Source organism: Oryzias melastigma, linkage group LG14, assembly GCF_002922805.2.
Source record: "Oryzias melastigma strain HK-1 linkage group LG14, ASM292280v2, whole genome shotgun sequence".
Taxonomy (NCBI): Eukaryota; Metazoa; Chordata; class Actinopteri; order Beloniformes; family Adrianichthyidae; genus Oryzias; species Oryzias melastigma.
This window is the reverse complement of record NC_050525.1, coordinates 9141574-9163764: the sequence shown is the minus strand read 5'-3', so window position 1 is coordinate 9163764 and position 22191 is coordinate 9141574. Positions and strand designations below refer to the sequence as shown.

At 40.7% G+C, this 22191-nt stretch overlaps 1 protein-coding gene across 3 annotated transcripts in view; it reads left to right on the top strand.

Moving 5' to 3' along the window:
* The window catches only part of nlgn2b (neuroligin 2b), a 128121-nt gene that overhangs the window by 70511 nt on the left and 35419 nt on the right, over window positions 1–22191 (top strand). For all 3 annotated transcript variants that reach the window (XM_024265912.2, XM_024265913.2, XM_024265911.2), the window contains exons 3-4: window positions 8729–8782; window positions 18159–18308. In XM_024265912.2, coding sequence (XP_024121680.1) covers window positions 8729–8782; window positions 18159–18308 — 204 coding nt within the window. The remainder of the gene's footprint in view (window positions 1–8728; window positions 8783–18158; window positions 18309–22191) is intronic.

Below are 22191 nucleotides of genomic sequence, written 5' to 3'. Positions count from 1 at the left end.
TCAAAAATGGTTTGACCGCAATGCATTGAAGTCTATATTTGCTAATGTAGTGAGCATCGATGCACGCTACTTTTTCGCAAAGACTTCTGGGAAATTTCCAGTGCACTCGATTTTGAAGTTGTAGATTCACACAGCACTATGAAATGCCGAACGCATTTTATAGTGAGTAAGGAAGGAATTCGGACATAGCCTCAGACAAAACTTGTAAATAGAATTGATAATAAAGTAAAATGTAATACAGAATATTTGACTACAGAGTTTGAGCACAATGTGCACATTTACATGACAGCAGTTTTTTATCTGGTTCTTAGCTTTGATTTTTACTTTGATGCTTAAAGGTTATTGTGCCGAGGTATAGTGCAGATTTCCACTCAGCCTTGATCAGGTGTTTGGCGTCAGATCTTCTCAGCATGACATGACCTTAACACATTTAAGCTTCAGAGTAGAACATTACATAATTCCTTCCCATTCCAGTTTAAGCCATGCCGGTTATGTCTATCTCATACCCAGAAATACTCTCCCTGACCATGTTCTCGACTTTGCTCTTCAAATGAAAAGGAAAAAAAAATCAAAGCCTTCTTTTCACTCCACATCTGTTGGCTCTGTTCTTTCTGAAACCATGGCTGCCTCTTCTCCTCTCTGCTCTTCTTGCTACTCCATCTTTATGCAGATGGCAGTGGAAGGGGTCACTGTTCTGAATGCAAATCAGCTCCGTGCCCTTCCCCACCAGGGCGTCACGCAACCCATTCAAGTTGAGCGAAATTTAAATAACTTATCAACTAACACAAATGCCCTTTTGAATTGAAAAGTCAGTTATTTTCCCTCTTTTTTATCTGTGCTTTGCCTCCCACCTGCTTCGGTGTGCTAAACTCTCGTGCGATCGGGTTGTTAGGCAGGAGAACTGTCTCACTGTGTTCCCATTTCCTCAAGACACTCCCCAGGCAAAGGCCTCATATCCTTCATTTTTATTACCTCTAGAGCAGCCATTTACCGTGCACTTTATTAAAAAACATATTTCAAGGGACAAGACGTGAGGAAGGCAAGGCGGGATGGGGCGGGGGGGCAAGGACCGAGGTGGATGCACTAGAAAAGATGGAGAGCAAACAGTATAGAAATGCGTGTCCTGCAAGTTGCGGCGTGGAATGGGGAGGGGGTGAGGGCGCGCTGAAGCTGCGTCTGACTCCTTGTCAAGTAGACGGGGCAACGTGGACATGACATACTGCAGCTTCATACCGTTTACCGCACTGAGGAAATGGAGAGGGACGGGAGACAGCTGGCCGCTGGCGCACTGAACCGGAGAGAAACGCAGTTGCCTGAGAGATGGAGTCACATTAGGTCAAACAGTACAGTCCTGGGACAGCCCGGACTGAACGCCTCTTCATAGACCATTGAATTTCCCCGAGCAGTGGCCCATTACATCATGTGGCAGTCAGCCTACCGGCACGCTTCTATTCTGAAGAGGATGAGAAAGATGTTTTCAAGCCCAAATTCCCTGAGGCCACATCCTACTTTAGTTCCTTTATAATGCACTGTAGTAGTTCTCCAGACCCTAAAAATCCATCAAGACCTAGATACTTTCTTGAACATTCACTTTGGTTCAGTTCCTCGCAGTCATTTGCAGAATGGGGTGGATGCAGGTCAAACTCCTTGTGTAGTTGGCTTCACTTGTGAAACTTTGCTAAAGTGTTAGTCAGTAGCTTGTTCTGGGATCTTTCACGCCACCAAGTTGAGTTTATTCTCAATAGTTAGCTGCATGTTGATGGTTTAAAAGTGACAAAATGTGTCTCCGACTGTTCACCAACCCTCCTTATGCTTGATTTCTTGTTTAAAATTCTCACTCAAAGTCCCACTATTTGTCACGCACCAAGGTGTGTGAAATTTGTTCTCCGCATTTGACCCATCCCCTTGGGGAGCGGTGAGCTGCAGACACAGCCGCGCTCGGGAACCATTTGGTGGTTTAACCCCCCAGTCCAACTCCTTAGTGCTGAGTGTCAAGCAGGGAGGCACTGGGTCCCATTTTTAGAGTCTTTGGTATGACTTAGCCGAGACTTGAACCCACAACCTTCCAATCTCAGGGCGGACACTCTACCACAAGGCCACTGAGCTGGTTCAGTGGCCTTCAGTACAAGATGCACAATTAAATGCGTCATTATTATAGACACACTATGATAAAAATGGTACTTTTGGCGTTTTTAACATATTTAAGGAAATTTAAGCCTCAAGTATTTCTATATTCAAATCATGATGCAAAAATTTGGATGGAAAAAGCTGTTGGGTATGATGTAGAAGCTCTACGGCCAGCCACAAACTCCCTACTCTGCTCCATTAAAATAAATCCACGTACATCGTTGTTTTCTCATCTACCTCAAATCTGTACGACTGGATAGCTCGAGTACTGATCGGCATTTCAGTTGCACCGGTAATGTTAATTTGTGTTTGTGAGAAGCTGTAAGCTAGTGGGAGAGATTGTAAATGGATGGATGTTGGGGAGTGGGGTAGGCTTACTCTGCGTCAGCAGTCCCACCCACAACTCAGAGGTGAATTTCTAAAGAAGTACTGCCGCTCTCCAGAAACTATGTCCTAGAAAATAACAGATGTTTGTTTTTATTTTGGCTTAAAGCAGCATAATAAAGTCAAAATGAATTCTTCCCCTATTCCTACGGCTTCTTCCTAACATTTAGCATTTAGCCCCCAAATGGAGATTTATAGAAAAAGTGTCTTAAAATTCTGATTTCACTCCCACTTGATGTCGTCATCAATAGTCGCGGTCAGCTATGTTAGCGCGTTGCTGCTAGCGCTTGAAAATACATAAAAACATTGGTTTTATTACTTTAAAGAGACCACACCATGAAAAACTAACTTTTTGAGCTTTTAAGTGTATCATATTGTTGACTCATCACTATAAACAACTCCAAAGCGGTGTTTTGATCCATTCTTGCATTTCTGAGTATTCCTCTAAAAATCTGTGCACTAAACAGAAGCCCCTCCCATACCCACGAAAGCGAGCCGATCCTCACAGTCTGACATAACACCGTGAGACAGCTCCTTTCAGATTAAAATAAAATTGTTTGATTTTTAAACACTATTCTTGGTTGTAGGTGTCTTTAGTTGTTCCATTCCTCCACAGGTGCCTCTGTTTGTAATGTACTAAACAGACGCTCACATTCGTATTGGACGTGTGCTGCAGGCGCTGCAGAACTTTAAAAAGATGACCTTGTTTGCAACGGGTTATGTGCACATCAATATGTATATATGAGTGATTGCATAACTGTGATTAATGATCATATTTAGTCAATTGAATTATGACCATGATGGAGGTTTTCTTCAATACCAACTGCTTTCTCTCTTTTCCTTTTGCACAACCTTACATTTCTTTGGGGCTCCTTTCGTTTCCACTTGTCTAAACTTGAGTTTTGACCCCTCGTCTGACTTGATATTGATTTCTGCAGGTCACCACGCTGCCTTTCTGGAGCTTTATTGCAGCCCTCATTTGTAAATCGCTTTGGTTAAAAGCGTCTGTTGAATCTGAACGGTTGCGGGTTGGATCAAATTGAGTTATGCCAACAAGCCCTTAGAAAGCTCCGCCATCTCTCACATGAGATGTCTGCAAACGCCCGGTGACTGTTTCTCTGTCCTCCCAGTTGTAGCCTAAGTCATGGCTGCATTGCACTTTTATGCAAAGTGGGCCTCAATAGCCGTTTTATTGCACATATTTCTTTTGGTGGTAGAAAATTAGCAGCACATGCAGTTATAGAAGCAAGAGTTTCAGATGGAATTACCCTATGAAGTCAAAGTTCTTTGCTGGATGTGTTGGAGTAAGGAGGCAACGATTCATTTTAAAAATGATTGGATTCATATTGTTTTTGGTTAATGCTCAGGAAGCTTGCCGCCCGCCGGACTCCCATTCCGCAACATCCAAATGTTTCCAGCCACTGCACGATGTCAAGAAATTGTCCGGTCCCCGTTTAATTTGAACTTTTTCTTAAAATCTGGGCGGCCACCGTTCGGTGTGTGGAAATGTGACTGCCACCTCCAGGTTACAAATGTTACAGCATGGCCACCATGCAGCCACCTGCCGAATTATCCAGGGGCTTCTGGTCACATGCAAGATGGCACCAGAAATAATATCTAGCCGGAAGCGGAAATGTCCTAAACTTTATGAAACACTTTCAGAAATGATATTTTAAAAAATTTTCAGAACTCTCAGCTTTTACGCTTTTAAATGTGAATAAACTGTAACTGTCTGGCAGTTTAGTGTGGAAGATGAGCTTCAATCGGGACAGACAACGTTAATTGTTTTATTTCTTTCAAGTCAATATTAACGTTCAACTTTTTATAACTACAACCATTTAATTCTGGAGAAAAAGTCGAGCAAAAAAGGTCAAAATCCTAAATGGGGTTCCGGTCGAGGATTTCCGGCCAATGATTTCGGGAGCAAATGACGTTTTTTTTTTTTGCGGCCGGCTCCGGCACGGGGAGGGACTTCTGACTATTAATTTTCGAGCACCATATTTGTTCCTCTGTGGCCAGTTTCTCTTGGATCTATCTGAAAAACTGCCATTTAGATCACCGCGCGGTGACCTTTTGATATATGTGACCATAGCTTAACCAATACCAATTAACCTTGCATTGTCGTTCATTTTGAGCGATCCAATTCACTGATCTAAAATGGATCCAGGACATCTTTAGCCAAAACTTCCACCAGTGTGACTCAGATGGTATTGAACCGTGCGAGTGAAGTTTTCCAGATTCTTTGTATTTCTTGCAAGATATTAAATAAAATATGTGTCCAAAGAAACAAATTAACTAGAATTAATGGGAAATCCATTCACATTTTAGTTTCCTAATGTTCTGTTGTTTTTCTACATCTAAATAAACAAGAAAGTTCCTCTCAGAGGAAGTGCTCAATGATGATAAGCAAAGACTGATATGCAGATAATGCATAATATATATATATAAATACATTACTGGCCCGCTCACCTATAACATGTGTTGTTCACTGTGATGACACTTTTTACATTATAGTAAAATGAACCCACCATGCCTCAATCCAATCTGTATTTTCCAACATCGTTATAGTCGATATATCTCATTTTGAAACGATTTATTTGTTGATCGATTAACAACTTGCCTCAGACGGATTGATCTGGTTGGATTGTAAGAATATAATTCAATTCATTGATTAAGTTGATGAATCCTTACACCCCTAATTAGAGCCAAACAATAAATAGTTTGTCTCGAACAAACATCTAAGTTACAGAACTTTAAGAAAGCTCGATAGCCAACCACATGGGCCAAGTCAAACGCTGCCATTTTGTGTCTACCTTCATGCACTTGAATGATCCCAATTTTCATATGAGCATCGGCACACTTTACTGTAGCATTTATACGTTTAGCTACATGCATCCTCAAAATAGCGTGCGAATCGGAGAGTGAAGTGAAATTGGAGGAGTCTCCATTAAGCAGAAAGGTGTGGTTTTTGAGTGGTGCTAAGTAGTGAGGGAGTGCTGACAAGACAGAGAGTTAATGGGCCTTTCTATCCATTACTGGCCCGCTCACCTGTCTGCTCTGTAGCACAGGATCAACGGCGATGCCGTCTCCTGCTCGGGCAGTAAGTGCTCTCAGCATCAGGCCGCGGCGTAGTGGTGCTGAAAGGAGACGGCAGTTCCACTGAGCATTGATTCTCAGACATTAGGACAGACAATAAACATTTGATATCAGGAAACCATATTCATGAAGATGGATGGATAAAAGAGCAGCAGAGAAACTTTGTCATCTGACGCACAGACTAAGGAAGGGCTGATGGAAACTTCCAGTCCAACAGCATTAAAGGGAAATTATATTACAATGAAATTATAGCATCGTATCTGAGCATTGAAGCAAACCAGGACACGTTAAATGTCACAGTTTCTCAAATGATCACTGGACCTTTGAGATGACCTTTCAACTTTAGATGAGAACTTTCAACTTGATTTTCATTGCTTAGATTTTTATTGTTGAAATTATCGGTCGGCTTCAACCTTGTGACTTCTCACCCAGATGTTTGCTCTCCTTTAGAGTCAGATTTTTCTCTTTGTTTGCAAAGTGTTAGAGCCCACCTGGAAAGTCCAGCAAACCCAAAATTAAGAAAAAAACCAAACAAGAAGAGGAGATTTTAGCTCGTTGCAAATGATTCATGTGTCACATTTTTGTCCACACCCTTTCTTATATGTAACAATTGATGTTTATCCAAAAATATATCATGTCTCAGCCTCATCTCTACATGGAAGCATGTAGTGACTGTACTCTATATCTCATTTGAATGTTAAGAAATCTGGTTTTGAAGATCTCAACAAAAGCATCAGTAATCACATCTCCATGTCTGGGTTCATGGGATCATTCAGAGACTCTCCCAGTACGGTGAGCTTCACCATCTACTGCAGGAGCTGTGTCTGGATGATTTCGGGTCAATGACACGTCCCTGGCCAAAGCAGAGCTGCTGGCTGGTTAACACAACACTTTACCAAATATTTGATTTTGCACGGCTAACTATTTGCCACATGTCAGAATTTTTGTGCCGCTGGACTTCTGATCCCGTCGGTTGGCCGAACAAATCCTGTTAGGGTATATATGCATCTTAAATTAAAAAAAAAAAAAAAAAAAAAGCAAGGAAGTAATGAGATGAAAGCTCTAATAAATTTTCTTGTGAGGGCCACGTAACTTTTTTCTTCTCTGATGTGGGGCCAGGGTCAGGGTAACAGAAAAAGTGTCTTCTGTTAGCATCAATTACAGGGTGTGTCTGAATGCAAACGTTGATGGTTTTCCAGAAGGCCAAATATTAAATATTACATATAGAAAAAGACAGAAAATAAATACCTCACTGGCTCCCTGTTAATTTTGTTTTCAAAGCTGCTCATGGTCTTGCCTCCAGTTTACTTAATTGAACTTTTAACTGTCCACAGTCATTGTAGAGTTTTTCTAGAGACCGCGAAAGATGAACAGCAATGTAGAAGGGGAACACTATACTTTGTTCTTTTTGACTGTGGGAGATGGGGGTGGGTTTTAAGGTGGGACACAGAGTGCAGAAGGGGTTAGTAAAACATCACGTTTTTTTCAATCCCAAAGCCAGATTGGAAAAAAAAAAAAAAAACATATGATATCGTTCAGAGGCCGGGCCAAATGTGGAGGTGGGCCGGTTCCAGCCCACGGGTCGTAGTTTGGGGACCCATACTCTAAAATGGATAAAACCAGCTGGTTTTCTTCTTTGTGCTTCATTTTCCCAAAATGAGTGTTCGTTTTAAGCAGTGTCGCCCCCATATGAGCATCTCTTGTAACTCTAGGCAAAACCAAAAAAACATTTAAAGACCCACTCCAATGAAAATAATCTTTTTGTGTCTCTATCATATTCTTGTAGCCTTTTTGCTCATAATAATTGACAATTAACACTGTGTTTTAGTATTTCTTTATAAAATCAGTAGCAGATCAAAACTGGATGCTTGAAAAAGCTCAGACTAATGTTGCAGCTACTGATATAGGGGTGCTAAAGTCTCCCCTCCCCCTTATGGCAAGCCAAAGGGATTAATAATAGCCAGAAATGGCACAGTAAAAAACTGCCACTTTTTACGCCCGTTTTGCGACAACACAAGATGGCGTATTTTACTTGCTACTTTAAAAACAAGCGTAAAAAGTAGGGTTTTTTACCGGCCAATACTCAGTTTTTGTTACTGCGCTTTTCCTGACGATTACTGACCCCTTTGGCTTGCCATACACCTCACCCTGCTGCGCTGAGAGAGTGATAACCGTTCATGCACGGCTTGAGGAGAAAAAAGAGAGAGAGGGTTAAAGAGAATTCATAAAAAAGAGCAAAGAGAAGGAGTCAGAAGGGAAACAGTCACGAAGCTGCGTCGTCGTCAATGACTGTTGTCATGGTAGATTTGTCAAAGTTGTAGTAAAGTTGCAGTGAAAAGGAAAAGTTCATAACTTCATAATCATAATTCAAAGATAACTGGGAACGATTTTACGATAGAAAAAAGTTGTGGCTAAAGTTTTTATTATCCTAGCAAATCCTAGCTTATGGGAACTCCATCCCTGTAGTGAGGTTATGGGATGTTCCTCAGTGAAAGTCTGACAAAGGTAGAGGCAACGTGGCAATAGTTGGTCACTGGGATAAATTGTGTTTCATAGCTGTGCCCCATCAAGCGTTTAACTGAATTTACTACTCAGCTTTAATGTGGCCCCTCTTTGACCTTGATGGAGGAAAATCTGAGCCGTTGCAGAAGCAATGCGTTTGTTTTAAACGTTACAGGAGGAATTCTTCACATATGTGTGGGTCAAAGATAGTAATAGTAGCCTGTGCTGATTCAGACACAAGAAGTCAACCGAAACAAGTAACAGCTTGATTCAGTGCTTTGATTTTTTTTTTTGTCCCTTTAAGGCAGCATTATGTGTGGACTGATTGGGAAAAGGCTTGAGGGGAAAAAAGCCTCTGGGGTCATTTAGAAAGGCAGACCTCGACAGGATCCCGAGCAGTTAAAACAGATGAGTTTGGGGTTATCTTTTTAGGAAGCAGTGTGTAATGCTTGTTCACAGCCGCCGAGGTGAAATGGAGCACGGTGTCTCACGGTTTGCCAGTTTTTCCTCTTCTGAGCCGTTCTTGTTTTTGTTTTTTCTGTGTGAGTGAATTTCTTACAAATGCAATCTTTTTGAATTTTGTCTTTTGTCTTTTCTCCCCCCATTTTCCAAACCTTAGGTCCACTCACAAAAAAACATGACGAGTCTACAATGAACAGACCAAAGGATGAAGGTATTTTAATTGCATGTTTTTTTCCTCTCTCTTTCTTTTTTTTTTTTTTTTTTTTTTTTTACCTTGTGCTCTATTTTTCTAAATCCGTAGGGACTGAAGTGTTTGGATCTGAATTAATGATCATCCTTTTTGTGCACATTAAACAGCCCACTTTGAAGCGCTCTGTCACAGGCATGCATGAGCTACCTAAATATTTAGCTGTTCACCCCAACCCCTTTAGCTCTTGTAAGAATTGCTTTTTGGTTGCTTGTAGAAAGAAAAAAAAACCTTTTCTCATTTCTTGGTTGCCTCATGATGCATCTCTATATAAAAAAAAATAAAAATCAATATTCCGTCCTTTTTCACATGAGCTTTTATTCTGAAGTTCTCGTGAAAAGGCCTTCGGAGTAATTGTTCTTGGCTTTAAGATTGAAGTCAAAGTTTTACCTAAAAGGAATGAGAAAGTGAAAGATTTCTGCTTGTTTCTTTCTGCTGCTGCCGTACATTTTCAGGTTCGCTGCAGCCAAAGAAAGATGTCCTCCCGAATCTTTACTGATGCAGCCAAATTCAGTTCAGTCTTGTGCATCTGCACATGCTGCACTCTTTATTGCCTGATTTATAACTGTCCGTTTGCATGTGGAGCTCACAACCATCAGTTAGCTTACATTGTTTCTGTTGCGTCTCTGGTTATATTTTAAAAATAAAGTTTTATTTTGAAAGTAAGGACCTGTTTCCTGTTTCTCCAGCTTTGATGCATTGCCGAATCAGAAATAGAACCCCAACATAGAGCTTGCGTTTTTTTACAGTCGTCAGATCCAGGCGATGTAAACATTCTGATTGCTTAAAGAGCGTACTATTTTTATTTTTTTTTTGTGAACGCAATGCAGACGGACCGCAGCTGGACCAGTGTAAATCAGGCTTACAATATCATTTGTGTGGATGTGCAATAGCTCATGTTTCGATGTGTGCTCAAATTTATGCTCCCTGATTTGTGTTGAGGGTCTCTTCATTTTTTATTATTTTTATTATTATTATTTGTTCTCTGTGTTCTGTTCTATTTGGGTTTTGAACTGTCTCTCCCTTGCATCTCTAATTGCTCTGCTTTAAAAAGAGACAGATGCAGATAATCCAATTGTGCGGCTTCTTAACGGTAAAAATGGAGGGAAGGATTCATGTTGTGTAGAAGAGGAGCAGAATGATGGAGCAGAGATGAAAGAAAAAGAAAAGCTGAGCACTGAGAAAGCACTGGGAAGGGCAACAAGGGGGAAAAAAATCATAATGAAGACAAGTGCGTGATGAAATGACATTTATAGAGCTCCGAAAGTGAGAGAAATGTGGAGAAATAGAGAGTGAGAGGGTGGATGAGTAGGACACTGGTAGAGCTTGACATTTATGCCGACAGCTGATGGATCTTGACAGGATCAGGAGGGTTGGGGTGCAGTCGAAATCTTCACTTAACCGCTCAAGTATGGATTGGACACGGGGCTCCTAAACAATGTGGTATTTGCATCTCACTCGAAAGTTGTTTGGAATGAAACAGCATCGCTTGCGTGCTGGTTTGAGTGTAAAGAAAATATTCAAGTGCTGATTCAGCCTAAAACCTTTTACGCCCAAATCAATCGAAATTACCATAAAGGAATGAATAAGAGGGGATCAGAGGAATGGAAAAGCAGATGGTAGGCATTTCCTGTGGAGATGAAAGACATTACTATTGAGAATGGAGGGAGGTGGTTAGAAATCAGGAAAGGATCAGGTTAGGTGGAACTGAAAGGAGTGAATAATGTGACACTGTCTTTGAGGCAAGTGGACAAGACAGTCAGCTCCTTGTTGGCCGTGCAAGCCCCTGACGTGAGCGGAGAAGAGAAACCTGCAAAATAGAATCAGTACATACCATACTTTTTGGACTATGTCGCGCGAGAGTATAATGTTACGTTCATACCAGCCTCGGCAACACACATTCAAGAGAACTCGTCCAATGAAACGTCCAATTAAATGTGTATTTTAAGCTTCTGCTTTCAAAACTCTCGGGTTCAAGCATTGCTATGGAGGTTTTTTAGGGTGTAATCAGACTGGACACATTTGGTCTGCTTGGGGTCTAGATGATCCCAACCTTACATTGATCTGTGATCCATCCTATGACAAATTTGGACAAAGGTGGACGGGATTTTATGTCTGCCATGGACACCAGTAAAGATAAAAAATCCTTGGAAAAAAAAAAGTTAAGCGCGCTGATTTGTGGGGTTCAGATGACCCCACTTTTAATGTAAACCTGCCTAGGATAGCACAGGAGTTAAAGTGAACCAGAGTTTGTTTACCCCGATAATGCGAAACAAAGTTTCAGTCTGAATACGCACAAATGAACTCTGGTCCGGAACCAGGAACCTCTCTCGGACCCATCTTTCAAGATGAAAGTCTGAATGGTCTGAATATGAAATGAAACAAGAGTGGAAAAACTGAACCAAAACAGCAACTGTAGCCAACATATACATGTTAGAAATTAGGCAACAAATGCCCCGGACGAATGTGGACCATTGATTGTCATGTTAGCCAAAAGGAATTAATTGGTCCATCTGTTTACTTCTTAGAATGTTTATTTTAACATCATTAAAACGTTTATAACTCACATTTCTGTGTCTCGTTACACACCTGCCGTGCATCATCCTAAAAGATTTTTTGTAGTTCCGACCAAATTTTCTTGAAAACAGTGCTATAACACCACCACCATGAGACACTGAACTCTTTAAAATGTGGTCGGATAAATTCAGGCTCATTAAAACAACTTTTAACGTGATCCACATTGATTCTACTGACAATCTACATGTCACACGTGTAAACATGCATACCTGTAGCCATACCGTCCCCAGTAATCGTCATGCAGGATTCCAAAGCAGCTAAAAGTTTTGAACCTGGCCTTCATACAGACGCTCAAAATCCATCAGCAAAATAAAAAGTTTAATTAAGGGAAAAATTTTGGCAAACATTTGCCAACTGCAGCGCATCCACTTCTTCTTTTGTTTTGACCCGCCCTTATAGCTGCTGGCCAATGACTGAAGAGATCTTTAGTCACATGGTTTTGTTTACAGAGTTTGGTCCGAAACAAAAATCTCTGGCAGACGCCAATCTGAATCCAGACCAAACGCAAGGTTCAGGACACAATCCGGAACAAATAAGCAAACTCAGTCCAGACTAACGGACATTTCCAGTCTGAATACATCCTAAGTTTTGTTTTGGGCTCTATGTGCAAACTGTTCATTGAAAGTTAAACCAGTTGAACTATGACCAATCAGGGACTCGGATTTGTCAGAGACGTATGGATGACGTCCTTTTTCATTCAGTACCAACCATTAGAACCTTGATCGTGAAGGAGAATTAAATAGTCACAGTATTGTCCGGCTGGAATTCTATGACACCAAGTCTTTCATATATCGGAATACAGCTGTGAAAGAAAAAGCGTGGAGCAAGATTTGCAAGATTTGCACCGCTTTGACATTCCGCACTAAGGATCTTCCAACAGGTCTTCCAACTGTAGGTGGCGAACGTGCCTATCCCATGCCCCTCCCTGCTCATCAATAATGCATCACATGTCCTGTTAAAGTAGCATGAGTTACACCCCCTGGTCAAACTATACCAAAAAGTACAACTTATATTCCAAAAGACATAGTACTAAGTACTCAAAATAACTGAATCATGTCCCTCAGACAACAGTGCTGTTGCTAATGAAACAAAATAAAAAAAAATATCTTTCAAAAGGTCTTTAAAGTAGAAGCGGAAGCGAAAAAAACTTCCTAAAGATCAGTCATTACAGGTAGAATAGTGTCACAAAATCATTTTCAAATGATTTGGTTTTATTTCCAGACAAATTTTTCCATGTTTTCTTGACTAAAGTAGTTAGGCCTAATGTTCACTGTTGTGTTGCTTCTTTTTCTATTTCTTTGAGAAATGAAAATACAATAAAGTAGCAACATTTGATGGGTTGGACATCAGGTTAGTTAATTTCCTCCTGCTTTATTTAGTGGAGGAAGAGAAAAGCCCAAACATTTATAAAAACCCCCCAATGAAATAAGGTGCCTAACTGGGGCTGTGTTCCTTTTATGTTGGTGTCCACTCTTTGATGTTATTGTCCCCTCTGATAGATATCCCCTAGACACCGGGCCAATTTTCTATTGGGGACGTAACAGCAACAGATTCTCATTCCCAAGTCATCACATTTTGATGTTTGGTTAAGGACCGTGCAACATCAAAAATTGAGGTTTTGGGTGTTCCCAACTCGTCCTTTTTTGATGTGCTGGGTTTTCCAATTAAATCAGGGCTCCCCAACCTCCGGGCTGCAAATGAGTACCGGTCCGTTATTGGGACGTGGACCGCACCGTTACCCTGTGATATTTGGGATCAGGGATGGCTGGAGAAGAGTTTACTCCCAGAGGGATCAGTGATGGACATGGAGCGTCCACTGCCACTCTTCCTCAGTCAAGTGGCACCTTTTTTCTCATCCTAAGCTTAACCCCAACCTTAACCCGGTAACGGACGCGGATTGGTGTTGGCACCAGATCCGGATTAGTACCAGTTCCCAATGTGGTACCGGTTCCGGGCGCTGGACCAGTTTCAGACGCGGTACCGGAAGTGAACCAGGCTAGGGTTAGGTTACTAGTACAGAGGTTTGTTCCGCGTCTGGTACCGCGTCCAACAAAACGACTGGACCCCCTGGTTTAAAGGGAACAGCTAGCATGTCAAAAAAAAAAACGATGAGTTGGGGACACAGAGAAGTCTAAAAGTGACGTGGTGGGGTCCTTAGCCATGCATCATTATGTGATGACTTGGGAGTGAGAATGTGTAGGCTAAAAGTTGTATCAGTGAGCCTGCATTCATCTGACCCCATTTTAGTGAATGAGTTGCTGTATCTCATTGCTGCTCCACGTTTGTTAGGAACTGGAGGCAGTGGACCCAAAACCCAGGACAACAGTGAGTTAAAGGGTAGGTGGTTTATGGTGAAGTTGTAAGGGAAGAGCAGAGGTCCTGGATGGGACTTCTCAGGATGGCGGTATGTCGATGGCGTAAGGAAGGGAAATCCTCATCCTTGATGAAAGAATAGTATATGTTAGAGAGGGTAGGAAACAAGAGGTAACAAGTCTAAGGTTAAATGTGGCTTGGTAGTAATTTTAGGTTGGTGTACTCTACCAGAGTGGAACGAACAAATCAACGTTGGCTGGTGTGTGTGGATGTCCTTATAACAGGTCATCTGACGATGAACCGGTGTGCAGGATCCAGTAACGTTTGCCCGTGGCTCTCTGTTTGCATCATGTAATTATCTGCTAAGGTGGCCATTTTGATCCAGTTGTTCCTCTCCAAGCACGGAGCCTATTAAGTCTGAGGAAACTCGGAGCAAACTGGAACAAACTGAGACCACGTCTACAGATTAGTCCGAGAGCGGTTCCTGGTCCCGGACCAGGCTCCACTGGGGTCTATTCCAGACTGAAAATTAATTCTGGATTATCGGGGGAAACAAATTCTGGTTCACTTTAAGCAAACTGAATGTCTCCTGTAAGAATAAACACCAAGATTTTGAGAGGATTGTGCTCTTTGGTTTATTGATTTCAGTCGTGTTTTCTTGGTTCTGCTTTGAGCTTCTCCCACAATCTCATTTAGTTTCATTTAATAATCATCTACAGCCCTCATCAGTTAAGTCAGTCCTCCTCTGTATTTTTAGATCTCTGCTCATTAGTTTGTCATCCTTTTGACGTCTTCCTTCATTTATAGTTGTGTCATGTTTAGATTCAGATGTTTTTGTCTAGTGTGTTAAATATTTAGTTCCTGTTGCTGCTGCATTTAGGGTCCACCAGCTTGCAGTTACCTGCTCAACTCACAGCTGATGAGGCAGATAAAATAGTCCAAGACTCTTTTTGACTCAACGCACTTGATCTGAGTCATAAGCTACAAGTATAATCTAGGAGGATGATAAATCTTGAGAACTAGAGTTAGACACCACTGCTCAGGAGGACTATTGGCAGATAGATAACAATTTAGCATTATTGTTTTGCACTTCATTTCAAGAAAATATATTATTTAAACAAATATTATATCAAGATGATGGGGCGGCCATGGTGCAGAGGTAGAGTGGTTTGAAGATCACAGGTTCAGTTTCCGCCCTCCTTGCCTGTTTGTCGAAGTGTCCTTGAGAAAGATACTGAACCCCACATTGCTCCTGGTGGTTAGAGGTTGGCACCAGTGTTCGGCAGCAGAGTGTTTGAATTCTAAGAAAGTCATAAAGTGCTATATATAACTAGGCACCAGGTATCATGTATTATTTGTGCAAAATGTAATTCTTTTGTGAGTTTGTTTCTTCATCTGCAATGGTTTTCTATTCTCTTAGCAACGTGTCTTTGGGTATTTTGAAAAGAACCTTTTAAATAAAATGTATTATTACTTAAGTAGATGTGAGTATTTTCTCTAGTGCAGGGTAACAAAAGAACAAGTGAAAAAATACAAAATAGTTGAACATTTTAATACAACCTGTGCAAGCAGGCAAGCAAAGGATAAAATTGTGAAATTTTCTCACTATCTGATGCACAAATCAAAGTTTTGTTGTATGTTAGAGAATTCAGGATCCACAGTACAAACATGTTGAGTGGTAGAAACACTCATCTATCTATCATGGTTGCAAAGGCCAAGCAGAACCGATTAGGACAGACTTGTTCACAGAAATCTAGATTCCAAAAGGTGCCATAGTGCCCCTATATTTGTTCTTCCCTAGAATATAAGGAACTACTATTACAAATTGAAGAGACTCAACAGGTTTAGTCCAGTTTAGTTGGTTTTCATTAGAAATCAAGTAGAAATAAAGCACTGTAAATTGATTTAGTAACTTTCACAGTTACAGTTTTACAGTTTACTTAGGTAAATGTCATGAAATAAATGGGAAAAAATGTCTTGTATGAAAAAAAGATTGAATTCATCAATCTTTGTCACATTCACAAAACAAAGGTTTTTTTTCCCATTGTCTTTCTCCTTGTTGGTACCATGTTTACGTAGCACCGCTCTGCTGTTATTTTGTTTAATCTTACACTACTTTGATTAGCTAGCTGTTTAACGGTTAACTGGACTGTCATCTCCATTCATCCATCCAGTTTCCTACTATCTCTTTCGAGTGGAGCTGTGTTGATAAAATGTATTAGTTGATTTGAATCAATGTAAGCTTAAAAGATCAATAATCGATTCATAAAAATATGAATCGATGTAGCACATAAAGCTAAAGTCCGCTAGCTTGATGCCAACGTTTAATGGAATTTCCCATAGGACGGCTAATGCTAATGCTCGGTCGACCTAAACTTACATTACTGACAGAATGAACATCTTTACGAACTCACAGGCATAAACTTTTCAAGCTCTTTTAGGGAAAAAAAATTTAAAGTAACAATTTGTGGTCTAAAACATTGTTTTTTGCTCATACTTTCTTCTTCATCTGGAATAAGGTGTAATGCTATAGCGCGATCGCCACCTGGTGGCCAAACTGAAACATCCCTCAGGAGAGGCAGAACGATGTTTACAATGTGAATGATCTGAACATTTTTGTTAGAACTTCTCCTTTTGAGAAACCATGTAACACTGTACGCTAAATGTAACACTGTATGCGGCTCGCGCCGCTTTTCTCCTTCAGAATCTGCTGGAATTACGTTGATCATGTTAACGGTCGAAAAATTACAGTAAATCAAATAGCATGAACACTGGAGCTCTGGTGTTAAAGGGTTAAATATATGCTATAGAAAAAATAAAAGCTAAATAAATGTTGAAAACATCTGATAGAGATGACTAGGAGAAAACCATTTATAAAGGAGCAGCAATGTAGCTACGAAACATTTTGATTTGATGGGAGTAAATACTCAACAGAGTCGCCTTAATGCATTTGCTAAAAGAAAAAAAAATCTACATTTTCTTTTTAGTTAGCACTTAGTAAAATTCCTGCTAGGAGAAAATGTAGACCCATGTCGCAGCTTGAGTTCCATCTCTCAGGATTAAATTTACAGTGAAAGTGTTGCTGTGAGTGTGGCTGATGACAGCCTGCTGATACGTCATTCCTCTATACCGTCCTGGTAACGCAGAGATAATTGAACTTGTTTACATATCCTTCGGGAAATCAGCCAGTGCTCAGAGAAGACCAGAGCAGATAAGAAAAAGAGCAGCAGCACACTAGAGTTTGAAACCAAATGTTGTTTTTTTTTTTTTCTCAGTCTTGCTCGTGTCTTTTCATATGATCTATAAAAGATCTAAGCCAGATTAAACACATATGCCGCCACACGAGCCATGTGCGCCGTTCTGCCACATTCGCTCGAGTGTGTGCGCTCGCCATGGCGAGTGACGCACCCAAGTGCATGTGTAACCTGAGATTCAGGTGGTGATGCAGGCGGGTGTGCAAATACGTGAGTGGAATTTGTTACCACGGCAACAGGCATTCAGTGAGTCGGTGCAATGGAATGGCTGGTGCACTTCTATTAGAGAGAAGCAGTTTCCATAGCGACTCAGCATCGCAGCTGCCTATGCAAGAGTTTCTCTGTGAGTGTGTGTGTGTGTCTTTTTATGAATATGGTGTGAATCCTGTGTGAATTTGAGTGTTCATTAGCGTACCTTGCTATGTGTGACTTACTTTATAACATTCCTTTTTCACTCGTCCTTGGTTGCATGTTTCTTTGGCTTAAACCTGTTTCATCCCTGCCACACTGTCAATCTTTTTGTGTTGGCCTATTTTCTTCTTCTTCTTCTTCTTGCTGTTTTGCTCCCCCACTTATCCTTTTTTTTCCCCCTCCTTTCCTCTTATCTCTCTGTCTCCCCCTTCTCCGAACCTCATCAGGGTAAACAGATGCTGTGGCTGTTATTTATGTTTCCACTTGGTCTCCCTTTCATACAAATTATCCACAGGACCTGCACAGTGCAGACGCTCGGCCTAACTGGGGCTGCGCTGGCAGCTCTCGCAGCCTCATCCAGACATTCAGAACGTACCACAGACACCGGGGGAGGCAGAAGTGGAGCGTGGGGGGGGGGCTTGAAAGCTTACAGAGTGAACCATAGCAACATACTGATGGGCACAAAGACACCAATAAGAGATAAGGCATAAGAATTGCCTGCACCATTTGCTCGGCACTTGTGGGGGAATAACTGTTGGGAACGTACCATAACGGCATAAGACAAGCAAACAGACAGAAATGGAGATGATAAACCCAATGGGACATGTACAGAGTGTTTGACTCCAACTCTGCATGCACTGAAAATGTTTAATTCTCTCTATAAACCCTCTGTATGAGGTTACAGTAATTTTGCATATTTGTACGCAAGTTCCCTCCAAATATTCCTTAATTCATTCCCAGTTTGACTCCCGCTTCCATAATAAACGACTACTTCTGTTTTGCAGATATCCGGGATCGCCGTAAGAAGCCGGTCATGCTTTTCATCCATGGTGGCTCCTACATGGAGGGCTCAGGGAACATGTTTGATGGCAGCGTCCTCTCTGCCTACGGAAACGTAATCGTCGTCACCATGAACTATCGACTTGGTGTGCTTGGTAAGTCTAACTTGTTACATGTTTGCCACACTGAAGATGTGGACACATGGGTTGGAAATGCTGATGTTTTTAAAGACCCATTTAGATCCTTTTCAATCTGTCGTTCCCAGTAGTCTCTTTGGTTATGATGTCTTTAGTCAAAATAAAAAAAACTGTCGTTTTCTAGGACATAGTTTCTGCAGAGCGGCAGGAATTTATTAAAAATTTACCTCTGAGTTGTGGGCGGGACTGATAACACAGAGTAAGCCCACCCCCTTCCCATCATCCATCAGGATGAGTTATATATTGGCTAGAGTCACTACGCTAGCTTGTTGCATACACGAAGTTGGACGCCATATTGGATACGGCCAGATGTCTGTTTACTGCTGTGCTGCAATTGGACAAACAGAGCTAGAAAAACAAGGATGTGACTTTATGCAAGTAAATTATTGCTGTCAGTTGATAAAGAAGAACTTATAGAAAAGATTTTAGAACGATCTGAGTGAGTTTACTCTCTCTTTTTAGGGTGATGTTGTAGCCTATTCAAAGTCAATGGTAGCTTTAGACTTCACATTATTTCTTCATTTTTTGGCAGGACCGCCGATCTTTTTTGTTTTATGGAGGATTTGTTTTATGGTATTTGAATGTGTACAACCTCTGATCAGAGTAGACAACCCGCTGCTAAGCAGATTAATAAGCGGAGGAAAAGAAACTAACCAGGATTTCTTCAGTAGCAGCGAGTGAAGAGCCCAGAACAGAATCCAACAAGCGGGCGGGGGGACAGGGACATTTGGGTGTCTGGAAAACTGTCTTTCTGAGGGTGGGTGGGATCCACTTGTGAATTTGCCCCACGGCGGTGCGTCACGACCGGACTCAGCTCGATAAACCCTGGCCGCCGTGAGCTTTAAAGCGAATTCGGACCTCGCAATGCTGGGGCGTTGGACTGAAATGCTCACTGTGCCTTTTCTCCTGTCTGTTGACAGTGGTGCGACCATGTTGCACCGGCTCATATACAAAGGGCAAAAGGGGTCTGGGGTGATGTCGACTGACCCACTGACCCACTTATAAACACACACCAAAGAGTCTAACAATTTTTTTTACATCTTAGTCTGTGTGTAGATTTGAATAAAATCTCAACCATACATCAGATATACATCATGTTTCCTATGAAATAAAGTCTTTATTTATAGAAAAGTTTGAATTGTTTGTTCCACTTTGTACAAAAACATTAAAACTAGGATCTGGGTCTTGTTTTTGTGATGATAAGAGTTTTTCTTTTAAAATCGGACCAAAATTGAGCCTTTTATGGTCATTTTACAGTGTCTGCTAAGCCATGTCTCATTGTTTTTTTTACCGATACAATTGCTCTTTACACATCTTGGACAATGGTAACGGATTAGCATTCCATTTCTAGCAATATATCTCATCTCCCAAAAGCTTACAGCCCCTCACAACCCCAATTAAACATTAGCGCAACAAAAATGGTGACCAACATCAGAGCCATTCAGCTGTTCAGTTTTGAGGCAAATGCCAGACCAGACGAAGAAAACGAAGACGTATATGGATCTAGACGTCTACAAGTTGATTCATCAGAATGGATGGGAAAGCTTGCAGCTCGCCCATTGCATTTTCTGCATCACAAATACAATCATTTTTGAAATGCACTTTTTCGTCTGCTCCTGATTCCCAACGATCTCAGTAAAGAAACACTCCAAAAAGCTATTTTAGGCTTGAGAAAAATAGCACAAGAACACAGTAAAAACATTAATCGGAATTGGTCTTTAACTTATTGTTATTTAAATGATTTTAAGAAATGCTAGCTTAAGCTTCATCGTACAAAATAACAACAGTTTTCTTAGGTTTAATCTTTTAAATAATAACTGATTGTTAAAGAAAAGGATAATGTTTTTATAAATGTGTTTTTGTAAAACTAGTCATTTTTTTACCTGTATCTTATGAAAAATTAAAAATAAAACAAAAATGTTTTTATTTATTTATATATTTTGGTGAATTGACAAACTAAAATCACAACATTTTCATATAAATATACCAGATGAATATAATAAAACAATAAATATAATAACATAAAACAAACAAATTCATTATTTCAAAATTTTCACAAACCCTTTGCTAAAGTATTAGATTTAAAAGTGCAGGAGTCAAGACTTGGACAGGAAAAGATAAAGGAATTTGTCTAAATGCAAATTCCACAAAATGTGCCAAATTTAACTGTTAAAACCCGAGCAGCTGGAACATGGAATAAAACATGACAAAATTTAGCTTGAATATAATGAATATGATTTTAACCTTTTTTAAATATATATATCTTACTGATTAAAAAAAAATCTGCCTGGATCACTTCCACCATTTGCTTTGGTTTAACTTTACATGTACAAAAAACTCAGTTAAATCCGAAGGGTGTATTTGCTGAACTTAATGGATTGACCCAGGTGTGTTTAAATCACCAACTGGAATGCATTCATTACTGATACACCAGTGGTTTTTTATCATGTTTCTGAAGTCAGATGTAAACAAGCACAAACTACAGACACATGGGCTCTAATAAACCGAATACGAGCCCGCGTGAAGCTCACTGAGCTGGATTTTGCCCTGTTACACTTCACAGGGTGAGATTGCTCCGTTGGGAATGCAGCTTATAGAATATTATTGTTTGCTAGAGATTTTCATGGTCATTTTCCACGGATATTTTCCATGACAAAGGAGAAAGAAAGACTTCCGTAATAATAAAAACAAGAATAGGACAAGGACGATGCTTTTGGGAAATAGGACGTTTTTTTTTACTGTTGACCTTTGCAGAACCTGACTATTTCTCCTGAATTAGTGATGTGAAACACTTGAAACTCCAAGGTGTGTTTTGGCTGTATTTTATTCATCCTTTATGATTAGATTGCAAGGTTAATGCGGTACAGGGGCCGCACGCCGTCTGCCTTCGTTCATTTCTTTCGCCGTACCTGCTTAATCCTGATCAGGGTTTTAGAGGTGGGGGTGGGAGCCAGCTCCAGCTGTCGTGGGGCTGGAGGCCGGGTACACCCCAGGTCAGGTCATCATCTCGCCACGGAGCTGTCGTCTTTTCAACTTTTTTATGTAAATCTGCCTCAGGACAAAGACATTTGGAAAGAGATTTAAAAATAAAAATGGTTAAACTGTAACACAAGGGAATTTGTGAATAAAAGGTTTTCTCCTCATCTGAAAATTGATGCATTTTTCACCATTTTCCTTCCTCCACTGATGACAGCTTTGGGTTTAATAAATCGCTCTCTTCAATCACTGCAGCTGCAATAACACAGTCTGTGAGTGTGAGCTGAGCCCGGCGATGCTCGGATGTCCTTACCCTTTGTGCCGCTTGATATCAGTGAAGTATTTACATTCGCCATCATCTTTTGGAGGTGTTTGCTCACAGATCATATGTGACAGTCACTGAGGTTGGCAGCTTGGGTAATCAGATCTTGTTTATTGCATCAGGCCTGTTTCAACATATCACAATAATGATAAACAGAGAAACTGGAGTTGTCTAGGATAGAGTCCAGCGGTGGCAGCGACTTTTAACAGAGGGCAACATGATACATCTGCTATTGACAGTGTGAGTGAAGAGGCGCAGGCGGACACAAGGACACACAGAGAGCTAGCAACATGACCCAGACCCGCTGTTGTCTTCTTTTACTGCCTTTTTCATAGTGTTCACCTAAATCATTGCTGGTAGAAAGCTGATATGGAATCAAGACTTGGCTTTAGGAGATGCAAAATAACAAACTTTTGCAATTTATTCTGTGAATTAAAAAAGCCCCAAAATATTAACTTAAATTCATGCCCTTTAGAACATTCATTTTTTTTTATTCTACTTTTCTTTTTCCATAAAAAGGCTGACTTTTTTTTATTATATTAC